The sequence below is a fragment of the Harpegnathos saltator genome, unplaced genomic scaffold (genome assembly GCF_003227715.2).
Source record: "Harpegnathos saltator strain DR-91 unplaced genomic scaffold, Hsal_v8.6 scaffold414, whole genome shotgun sequence".
In the NCBI taxonomy this organism is placed as follows: Eukaryota; Metazoa; Arthropoda; class Insecta; order Hymenoptera; family Formicidae; genus Harpegnathos; species Harpegnathos saltator.
In genome coordinates, this window is record NW_020230222.1 from 265,973 (window position 1) to 278,011 (window position 12,039).

At 42.7% G+C, this 12,039-nt stretch overlaps 2 protein-coding genes across 9 annotated transcripts in view; one reads left to right on the forward strand and one right to left on the reverse strand.

Annotated features, from left to right (window-relative positions):
- Positions 1–693: 693 nt before the first annotated feature.
- On the forward strand, positions 694–3,287 carry LOC105186398 (chymotrypsin-1-like). The gene is made up of 5 exons (XM_025301381.1): positions 694–1,090; positions 1,573–1,753; positions 1,927–2,055; positions 2,147–2,401; positions 3,024–3,287. Exons 2-5 carry the CDS (start codon positions 1,727–1,729, stop codon positions 3,168–3,170), a joined length of 558 nt encoding a protein of 185 aa, XP_025157166.1. The 5' UTR covers positions 694–1,090; positions 1,573–1,726; the 3' UTR covers positions 3,171–3,287.
- A 5,010-nt stretch (positions 3,288–8,297) lies between these two features.
- The window catches only part of LOC105186179 (basement membrane-specific heparan sulfate proteoglycan core protein), a 249,256-nt gene continuing 245,514 nt past the window's right edge, over positions 8,298–12,039 (reverse strand). For all 8 annotated transcript variants that reach the window (XM_025301388.1, XM_025301389.1, XM_025301386.1 and 5 more), the window contains one exon: positions 8,298–10,605. In XM_025301388.1, the coding sequence (XP_025157173.1) occupies positions 10,505–10,605 (101 nt within the window). In that variant the 3' untranslated portion in view covers positions 8,298–10,504. The remainder of the gene's footprint in view (positions 10,606–12,039) is intronic.

Below are 12,039 nucleotides of genomic sequence, written 5' to 3' on the forward strand. Positions count from 1 at the left end.
GAAGTTTCAGGAGATTATATTGAAAAATAAAACATATTTCACGGCAAAATAATTTTCTTTCATTGTTAGGCCGAGAACTTTTCAGACTGCCTACGTAAAATGAGCTCATCAGTCAAATGGACGCTCGACGAAACGGCGAATCCTTAATTCGTAGCGTGTTACGTCCTTCTCGCAGAGTACCTGAAATTCCGGCGGGTTGTTCGAATAGCTGATAAAATATCAGCCTTCCGTCGAATTATGTTTGTCGAACGATATTTTATTCGTTTAATCGTTTTTCGGTAGTCGGAAATGGTTTCTTGATTTATTATGTTATAATAATGCTAATTTGCAGTAAAAAGCATGTCCTTCAATACAATTTTTATTTAAGTGGATACAGAAGACGCTTGGTATAACGTTTCATTTACGATTACTCATTTCTTCCTTTGTGTTCGTTTCGGAGTGTCTCTCCGTGTAATGAAGCAGAAGAAAGCAGAGAGTGATATTTACCATTGCATTTATAATTATAATATTATACTCTCTCAGGCATTTTGAAAGTCAGACTGATAACGAAATAATATACGTTTTGATTTACTACTGCTATTATAAACTACGAAACAAACTTTGACTTTATGTCTTATGTATTAGTTTTATGCATTATTAAAGATTAAATTTTATTTTTCTTTCTTATGAAACGAAATAATTTATGCAGATGAATAAAATCCTTAGTCATTTACGGTAGAATTAAAACAGACGTATGACTAAGCAATATGATATTCATTTACTGACGAGAAAGAAATATATAATACTTCGAATTATGAGGTAACGTTTCTTCCTTGAAGAGGCAGTTGAAGCATCGAGCAAATATAAGGCCTGCTACTGTTGTCAGCAATTGAATGAAGAAAATAGATAATATGTGCAGTGCAACAGGATGCAAACAAAAACAGTTGTTGTACAAGGTTAAGCACAGGTACCGCGTATCTATAAAAAAGGACGTAGAGTAGCTGCAGTTCCAGTACCTAGTTTGTAATTTGTTCTGTATCCGATTCTTCTATTACGACGGTCGAGATGATGAAATTGACTATTTTGCTCGTCGTTGGCATCATCGCAAGACGTGAGTAAAGAAAACTCGATAAAAAATCAATAATATTTACGTATAAGTAATTTGGCGTGTGTCATCTTCTGTATTTTATGAAATTTTAAATGGGAGAGGAAAATATTAATATTGAAATAAATCGAAATATGTAAATTTTTCCACGTACACGTATTTTAAGAATATATCTTATAAAAAATATAAAAATATATAAAATAAAAAAATATATAAAGTATATAAAGTAGTGTGTAGATATCTTTTATCGAATGTGACATATTTTCGGACAAAGTATAAATAATTGCAAAGAAGTATTAATATATTGAAATAAATTAAAATATGTAAATTTTCCCATGCACATATATTTTCAGGATATATCTCGTAAAAAAATATATATATGTGAAATAATATGTAGATATCTTTTTTATTTTATCGAGTGCGACACATTTTCAGACAAAATAATAAATAATTAAATTTTTAATTTAATTTAATTTTTACCAACACAGAGGCTATGGCGACGATCCCGAAGCCATCGTGGGTGACAAATATGCCTCGTACGGTCAATTTAAGCGCCAAGTCGGTCTTAAAGTTGACGATTTTATTGTTTGCGGGGGTTATCTTATCAGCGAGTACCATGTCGTCACTGCTGCTCATTGTCTCATGGATGAAAACGATAACAAAAAAATGGTACGTACATGGCAGTTGCTACCAGAAATTATTCGCTGGATTGAGAAATACACGTGTAATGTGGAAATGTCAAACGGCGGTACAGACAATTCTCCATTCTAGCATTTCGCATCGCCATCTATCAATTCATTTTGATTCTTCTGTTTGATTCGTCTAAATTGTTCGGTACGCAGGTTGTCGTTACCGGGACCATCGTCCCGCTAGTGGACGGCGAGAGACACGAGATCAGATGCATGCGTTTGCACCCCGAGTACGATAATACAATAAAAACCAGCTGGAAGAACGATGTCGCTGTGATCACAGTATGTCTACTTCTGATTTTAGTATCCAGTTTTAGTGAAGTACGAAGATGTAATGGGCGTGTGTAACGATCGAAGATATTTGTCTCTGTAGTGGAAGACGCCGGTCAAACCAAACAACTATCAGAGTCCGATTCCTCTAGCGAGTAAGGATCACACTACTAGTAAATATTACGGTACGATAAACGGATGCGGAAGGATCGGTGTAAATTTACGCTCCGCACTGATGCTTAAATATGTCGATGTGAATGTTCTGAGCCAGGAACAATGCTTGAACAGTCACAATAATCCACCAACCAATACAAAACATGTGTGTACTCTGGACAGAATTGGGACAGAAGCCTGTGATGTGAGTATCTTACCTTGTCTTACGCTCGTTGCATCTGAAAATAATTACGCACACGTACGAGGGCAGTCTGAAAAGTTCTCGGCCTAACAATGAAAGAAAATTATTTTGCCGTGAAATATGTTTTATTTTTCAATATAATCTCCTGAAACTTCAATACATTTATTCCAACGTCTTTCCGATAATTCGATACCATTATTAAAGTGTGATTCTGGAAGGTTGTTTTCGCTCTGGTGTATAGTGATGGATTCAAGTTTCATCAATAGTTATGAAACGACGCTTGAAATTCATTTTATTTTGCTTAAAACGACTAAAATGTGCCAAACACGCTTGAAGAAGAAATACGCATTCGAATGCGTTTTTGGTCAATTGTTAGCACCCATCTTGCACAAAACTTTTTCAACTGGTGCTACTACTCGAATGACTTGACAGATCGAATAAAATTTTACATGGGTTTATATCAGGGATGCCACTTTCCAATACAATTATAGTTTGACGGTTTCTAATGCCATGTATGTGTCAGGTTGAGAACTTTTCAGACTGCCTACGTATATGTGTCCTCATTAGGGAGGAGGAGTAAGGAATTTCGAACGAATCACTAATCAAAAATTATACGATTTCTTAGGGCGACAGCGGCGGTCCTCTTATCGTCAACGGCGAGTTCTCTGGTGTCCTCTCTTGGGTCACATCCTGCGTTCTGGGTAAACCTGATGTATTAACTAATGTTTACTACTTCCGGGACTTCATCAGAAGCGCCCAACTCACGTGCTGATAACGCGAATAATTACAATCGACCGGCAAGCTTCAGGCATTCTCTAAAGTTTTAGTTTCCATGTATGAAACATGCTAATACTGTCATTATTAATATCTCCTCTAGAGCGAGTTAATACAAAAGCATAAAATAAAGAAGAAAAAAAATGTCATATAAGATAATATAAATCTTGTATACTTTTCTTCCAGACTCTCTTTAATTTTTTTTTGCATTTTTTGTTAAGATTAACGAGTGTACAATTAAAAGAACATTTTTCTCAAGTCACACCCAACGATCCAGCTGTCTCGAGCATGTAAAATGAGCTCATCAGTCGCGTTCGAATGGACGCCCGACGAAACGGCGAATTCTTAATTCGTAGCGTGTTACGTCCCTCTCGCAGAGTATACGAAATTCCGGCTGGCTGCTCGAATAGCTGATAAAATATCAGCCTTCCGTCGAATTGTGTTTGTCGAACTGTCGAACGATATTTTATTCGTTTAATTGTTTTTCGATAGCCGAGAGCCGGCCCCGGCTTTCTGTACACGGTTGCGCGCGGGGTCAACGAGATGGTGAAGGCCCGGGTTATTCGTTACAATGAAACGGGATCGCGCTTTAACGGCTGCACAAGATGGCAAATATACCATATATAAAGGTGTTTTGAAAAAAGAGCTCAGGACTTTAAGGGCAGATAATAGAATGGAGGAGAAAAGCTCTAACAAACACGGGTCGAGAAGTTAATACTGTCAGATGTCATGAGAACGACCTTTTTTTTTCCATTTTATATGAGTACTGCTCTTAAAGTCCCGAACCTTTTTTTCAAACACCTTATATATGCATACCTTTTTTCAGCGGCGGAACAAATTTTTGGTGCGCGCGCGCGAGTCGACCGGAAATTAGCCGGCGCGGCATGGAGTCCCGTGTGAATGCAAATCTAAAAGCCCGGCCTGACGTGGACGTGGACCGTAATGGCGCATTGCCGAAGAAGAAACGCGTATCCGGCGTTATGCGTCCTTGTTCTTTCCATAGTAATACGCTCGGTAGTTTGTCTTTGTCAGGAAAAGCCGTTTATGCTCACGTGTGTGCGGGTTATGGTGATGTATGCCTTTGCACGGCTTTATGGGACACTATAAATGCCGGAAATAAAAACGCACCGTGTAAAATACTGCTTTTGTATCGGGGCGAACGCGAGCTGAAATTTTCACTGTAAACTGCCGGCTGAAGCAGTTTCCGAGGAACAGCGTGTCGTACGACTTTCGCATTACGCGACATTTTCACTCTAACGCGCGCGAGGTAAGGGGAGATTTATAAAATTGCACACGCTACGCGGCGGTGAGAAGCCAGAACGTTCAACGTGCGCAAACCGCAAGCACAAAGCACCGTGGCAGGCTGACGGAACCTGAAGGCTCGTTTGAAGGCCTCGGTCAAAATTAGTGCAAAGTTCCTTGTGCCATTCAGCTTTTCCCGAATCAAGCGAATCCGCGCCGCGAGTTTTGCGATCGTCGCAAGCGACATCGCGACCATCGATGCGAAAGGGTTTTAATAGTCCGACAGTAAGCGAAAAGGTCGCTGGGAAGCGTCCATTCGCGCACAACGTGCCTCGTTTCGCAGAGAGACACTATCGATCGCGATCGTCTTCGCGTATGAAACGTCAAACAGGACAGACGCGTATCCAAATTCTGACACGGCACTCACACAGTCCCGCCCCACGGCGTGCGGGCGCTGTGTACGTAGAAAAAAGGAAAAGAGAAAAGAAAAACGAAATAAAAAGAGAGAGAGGACACCGACGAGCGCGCACGCGTCGAATATTCGCTTCCCTCGCGAGCGAGCGTTCATTTTTTTTCCCTTCCTTTTTTTTCCTCCCTCTCCCGACAAGATACGCTTACCAAGCGCCATTTTCCTCCTTCGCCAATTTCGGCTTCTGTCGATCCAGCCGGCCGCCGCTGTCCCGCCCGTTCGATTTCGGAAATTCTCATAGTGTCTCGTTTTGACGGCCGCCGCTGCGGCGACGGCGGCAGCGAATTGCGCGACAGTTCGCCGCTCGGCCCGTTCGTTAATTGTCGCGGCGGCAAAGTTGGAAACAGCCGGGTGTACACGTAGTAGATGGCTGGGGCTTACCGCGCACGTATCGCGTTTAACTATGCTCCTGCGGAGTTTGTCCTCCCCGTCCGAGCGCGCGCGGCGCGGCGCGAAACGTCGCACACGTGCACCGGGGAAGAAAAATTGCGGGACAATATTCGAATTCGCCGCTCGCTTTCTCTTTTTCTCCCTCGAACGCCCGCGGAAGTCGGCCGATGGCTGTTCGCCGCTTGCGATTCCACGTTTTGACCGCATCCGTTAAAAATAGAGGATACGTCGCGCGCTCCTTTTTTTTTTTCCTACCTCTTGTTTAATTCAGGCGACAATTGCGCGCAGACACGGAGAGAGAGAGAGACGGCCCCCGACTTTCGGCCCGACGACTCTTTTTCTCATTTGCGCGATGGTTTCTACATTATTACGTCGCGCGCGTCACGCAATTAATGTCCAAATATTTCAGAGTGGCCTGGTATTCGCAGTTTAATTTTAATCGCACGTAATTATAATGCGTGATGTTGCATTAGCGTGGCAATATGGTGCGCGCAGGCGCAATTAGTTTAAAAGCTATTAAAGAAATTAAGGATGAGCTTTGTGTGTGTGTGTGTGTGTGTGTGTGTACGTGTGTGCGCGTTATAAATATTTCCGCGATATTCCGTTAATTTTTCCGTGACGAATGTCGAAGCGTGTACGCGCTTCGCGCGGTACAAATAAGAGGTGCTTATCACGTTTTAATAGTACATGCGTATGAACATCTTTTTCCTCGGCGCTGCTATATTTTCGCTGCTATATGCAAAACTAGGACGCGGTAGACTACAGCCAGCGCGCGCACATATCAGGAAACGTCGGAACGTATGGATCACGTGTACTAATTGAAACAACCGTTTCCGAATATAACGAAAAACCAGGCATCATCGCAACCATACCGGTGAATGGGCATTATGATGTCACGGGCTATTTTTGTTTTCTAAATACCTAAACGCGCGCAATCGGTGTCAAATCGAGTGACATTTTTTATTTTGTTTCTCTTCTTCTTTTTTCTAATAACGACGTCGCTCCGCACATCAATCAGCTGAATGGGTTGATTTAGAAAAATTCCAAATATATATTTCACGTCCCGTTGTGTAACGTACGCGTTAGACGATTTCATTGAATAATGCTAGAGCACACACTGCACGTGTACGATATTTTTATAATACATTTTAATACAAATGGAAGGAGTCAGGGGCTGGAGTAAATACAGCTCTCGTTGCGGCGAATGGTTCAAAATTCTCGCTTGGGTAGAAACAGCAAATTCTAAAAAAAAAAAACAAAATAAAAAAAAACAAGTGCCTGTGGCTGACAACATTATTGCCGACCGCATTTGTTTTTGCAGAAGTTGCTCCTTTTATTTAAGCGAGAAATTCAGACTGTCCAGCCTGTAGTTTAGCGCGTGCCCATTCTACTTTCTATCCGCCCCGTGGCCGATAAAAAATTTGTGCACCAATAGTTTCTAGCCTTGGCGAAAATTCCGACAGGCGGGAAAATCGCGGCAGTATTACGCGAAACCTCCGAAATACGTGATATTGTGGGCATAAATCTCGTCCGAAAATGACGTCGAGCGGGAGAGAAGCAAAGCATGGGTCTGTCTGTTTTATATCATCATTACATTTATTGAAACAGTGTATTCACGTCGATGAATATTTTTACAATATAATATTCTATATCGCCTCTTTCTCTCTCTTTCTCTCGCTTCCCCCTTTTCCTTCTTTAAACTTGCTCTCTTTTTGATTTATCCTTAAGTTCTCCTATAACATGATACATTATCGATTATGAATTTTATGTACAATGCGGTCTAGTCTTACCTATTTAATGTGCAACATTCCGTAAATATGCGAATCGCGAGATATCGATTATCTATGGTTTCACGAATAGGTATACTTCTCTCTCTCGATATTTTTCTGTTTGATCGCCCTTCGTACACGCACAGGAATGCATTATTAAATCTTATAATTGAGCCACATTTGCTGCGAGAAATTACGGCGGAATTCGTGTGTCGAAAAACGCCGAAACGGGAAATATCGCGAATGAATAAATTTTGGTTGAATCGAATTTGATTAAACATTCTGATTGCGTTGGACGTACCGATCGTCGGATACCTGCGATTCCTGCGGTCCATGAAAAGGAAAAATCAACTGTCCTTTCTCCACCGCGCCTCGATCGCGCGCCGATCGGTCTCTCCCACACTTGTATAATTCGCATCAACTCGCATCAACATAAATCACCGATGACGCAAAGTGCACGCAAAACAATATGGTAGCGCGACATTTCTCCGCCGATTTTTTTAACTCCGTCACAGTCTAAAGTTCCAGAAACGCTCGACGATTTCCAACAGCAGATAGATCCTAACTTGTGTCTTCCGAGCTACAACGTTATAAAAAATCTATGAATTCTAAGATAAATCGTATCTTAATATGTTAATCATTATGATATATTTCTTTATTCGTGTTACATTATATGTCGTAATAAACCTACCGCCTAATGATTTACCGCTATGTCCCTATATTTACGTGCAATGGATTACTACGTGATCAGATCTAGGGTCTTGCTTTCTCTCTCGTAATTTCTCGTCTCGAGACGAGAAGGAGGTTTGGACCGGAAAAATCACGGGAAGAAAAATTGATTCAGACTGTTTCAGCGATCGAAGTTTTCGTCGATCTCGTGAAATGAGCGGAGAGACGAATAAGATCAGGCAGTGTTCTTTCTACCGTTCGTAGAAGTAAAGTCCGGAAGTCCGGAAGAAAATACAGGACTCGCGATCGAATCGACACCGAAGCCCAAAGGTCGCCGTGCAACTTAGAATTAATCGCCGAAACTAAACGTCGACCTAAACTTTTGAATTTTAACAATGCGTCACGACGGCTATGTACACATATTTGTTCGGTTCACTTGCAAAACGTGTGCAGCAAGTCCTCTTTCTCTCTCTCTCTCTCTCTCTCTCTCTCTCTCTCTCTCTCTCTCTCTCTCTCTCTCTCTCTCTCTCTCTCTCTCTATCTCTCTCTCTCTCTCTCTCTCTCTCTCTCTCTCTCTTTCTCTCTATCTCTCTCTCTCTCTCTTTTGTCATTTCCCTGAAAAAAATTCTCTCGTGGATATTCAAAATATCCACGCTGATATTTTGAGGGAAAATATAAACAAATATTTTAAACGTGCAACAAACAAAAGTTTCACGTTTCACGATGTCGAGAATTTTGCAAGTGATACATCGTGAGACTTAAACACGGAACAACAATAACGATTCATCAACATTTTGCGAAAGGATGATATTTGAAGGACTCGCGGCGAAAAAAGGCGACTCTCCCCTTACGTAGTGGTTTTGCAAAGGAACCTCTTGTAACTTTTATATACTTACAACTCGGTCTCTTTCTCGAGTCATACTTTCCGCATGTCGACATATAATATTATCTTAGTACATAACGAACGCTTGTTACTCATCTATTTAAATATACGTACGTATTTTTTCCCATACTCGCTTATCCATACGCAAGAGTTCCATCTTCAGTACACTTTAATCTAACGTCCATTGCCCGTTGATCGTTGATGTCCGTTTTTGATTACGATTACACCTCGATCGAGGAAGGAATTTGTTCCGACGAGTTTTGATCTTTCAATAGAAATTACTCGGTGTTGAGCTCGAGCGAATATCTGGGGTGGAACGAAATACTTGCAGGAGAAACATTTGATCCTGTGTAAAAGCAGCGTTTTTTTGTTTATCGTACGAGTAAGACACCTCTCGATCTCCTCTCTCTCTCTCTCTCTCTCTCTCTCTCTCTCTCTCTCTCTCTCTCTCTCTCCATCTCTCTTGCTCTCTAGCGAGCACTCGTTCGGCATTCAGAATCATCGTTCGCAATAAGCAAACAGAAACATATCGAGAATAGATTTATCTACTATCACACCTAAAAAATCGTCAGTCATCTCGTGATCGTCGTTCTCCCGCGGAACAACAATATTACCGTATACTATCCACAAACGTTCCTGACGACGAGAACGTATTGTATCTGCGCATAGAATTTCGTACGAGTCAAATCAACAACCGAACAAATCGAATCTGGCCAAAATTACGAGCACGCGTGCAATTGAGAAAATGTACAGAAAATACCTCGTCGCGCGCGCGCGCGCGCGCGCACGTCAACATCGGGCTCGCGCAGAGTGAGTGAGTTAGAATTCGCGTCTCGAGTCCACGTCGTACATACAAATAATCAATGATACAAGCTATGTACAATGTTGCCCGGACCAAACAACGGGAAACGATTGATTGGTCACGTGACAATCCTCGCACGTGCATTGTACTGTACAACAAGGGGTCACACGGCGAGCCCTCCTGCACGTTCTCTCTCGCATCACTCGCTTTATGTACAGTAATCTCAGCTATTATTTCCTCCAGTTGATAATCAGCACGCGACTAGTCTCGCCGATCGTTGGATCGTTACGAACGCCAGATATTCGTAATTGTAATAATTATTCTCATTAGCCGGCGAGTCCGAAGAGCTCTCGCAACGAAATCGCGGCTCTCCTCCGCCGTTCGTCCGTTCGCGGTGTATTTCGTTGAGCCGATTCGTTGAGACGACATTTAACACGCCGATTTAATAATAGAAAAAGCGCAAGAGGGCGGGAGAACCTCGTCCGGGCGACGACACTCCTCGGAATCGCGTCGAGAATGTCGCGAATAATCCTCTGGATGTTTCACGCGCCGAGGCGCATCTTGCACGGCGGTTTTTCTTGCAAACGGGAGAGGACAGTCTGAGGAGGATTTCTATTTTCCTCTTATTCCTCGCCTTTTTCGCCTCCCCTTCTCTTTTCCCCCTCTCTTAGTCTGTTAAAAACGTACGTGCTAAGGATCGTCCGCCACGTCACTGCGTCCCTCACAGAGAGTTTGGTCCACTGCACTTGGTCCGCACTGTGATTTTCTCTCGTCGTCGTCGTCGTCGTCGTCGTCATCGTCGTCACTTCCGACCACTCGACGAACTCGACGCACAGCGTGTGACGACAGCAACAACGCGCGACGCGAAACCGATCTATCGCGCGCGGTCGACCGAGCGATTTTTTCCGCTTTTTCTTTTTCGCTCTTTTTTTCCTTCTCTTTTTTTTTTTTGATTTTCCAAACGCGGTCAGCGCCGACATTCGCGACAGCAGGTCGTCGCGCGCACGCGCTTTCACTTCAGGCTCCGTCCCGATCGAGGCTGCTGTAACGTTTGACTTTCTTTTTGATTAATTTTCTCTTTAGGATGCGCGGCTCACAACACGGCTGCTCACCTTAGCAGATTCGCGACTATGAGGGTGATGCTAGCGAGTAGAATGGTCGGGGCCACTCCGCAGCTGCCGCCATGCTGCATCGCCGCCGGATGCTCGCCTGCAGCAGAAATGTGCAAACCGCATTTAGTCAATCTTCCCTCGGTTATTTGGGGGAGTCTCTCTTCTCCAGAGATTTAAGGTCCTTAATTATACGTCGAACGTAGCATCTACCGTGAGAGACACGCGAGACATCTCGCCGGGGAGTAATATGCAAATTTTCCGTCTCGGAGACAAATAAGTAGCACGCGTTTAATATCGGTTTAAGGCTTGCTCGTCCAAGAGAGCTCCAATGAGGTGGCAAAAGGAAAAAAAAAATATTACAGATTCCTCAGGTATGCGAATCAAGAGTGAAAGTTGCAGTTAAGCAGTTCATTCCTACCGCAACGACTGATTAATTACAGCGGACTAATTATCGAATACGCACTTTTACTCGGGTGTGATGGAGAAGAATTTGTTATTCAACTTGCATTTCGACGCGAATACGGAACGAACTCCAGAGGGAAATGGCAGTATCTGGGAAAGATTTTCGAGACACGCAGGAGAGACTGAAAGAGTTTCACCGGAGCGTCCCCTTGCTAAACGTCTTGTGGCAGCGCGGAAAATTAAGGCGGGCGAGCGTCGAAACAAATTCCGTTATTCCGGCAGCTAATCCGAAATAAACTACGTCGGACTCGTTACATTGAATGTTATCTTAGAGTAGCTACATAACGCAGGAGTTTAATTGCGCGGCCCTAATTAGATTCACAATGTAGGTTAATCGCTCGTATAACGCGTTAAACGCTAAGCAGGAACTTTCTGGCCTAACGGCAATCCCGCGGCTCCGGCTCGTGGATAAAATAACCGGGAAAATAAAATGCAATGAAGCAGGCGCTCTCACGCATTTTCCTCTAAAATGAACCTTCAAAGTATTCATACGTGGTTACAAACAGCAACGTGGAACAACGTGCATTATGACGTGAGTAGTAGTTCCGGGAAACTGTGCAACGTGTTTTAAATTTATAGCGTGAATATTTCGTAAACCAAACTCTCTCTCTCTCTCTCTCTCTCTCTCTCTCTCTTTCTCTCTGCTAGACCCTTTATTATATCAAAAAAATCTCGACGTGAACCTGCTTGCTCGTTCCTCTGCTCCGCGACTTTTCACCGCAGAGAAAAAAAGAGGATTCAGAACTTTAACGGCAGATAGTATTCGCAAAACGGAGGAAACAGGTTCTGATAAACATGGGTCGAGAAATTAATATTGTTCGAATTGTGAACAACTGTTTATTTTAATTGATTTAAGCAAGCGACCTACTCGCTTCTGGCCCTTTTGTATTCTCTCATGTAATTTGTCTACGTCATTTATCGATGAAGAGTAAAAGTGTTTAAAGAAACCCCTAAAAAATTCGTAATACGATAAGCGACATGGATAAGCGACATCAGAGAATACAAAATGCCTGTCAAATGGTTGGAACAAAATCGGGAATTTTTTAAAGGGTTCGTAATTCTATACTAC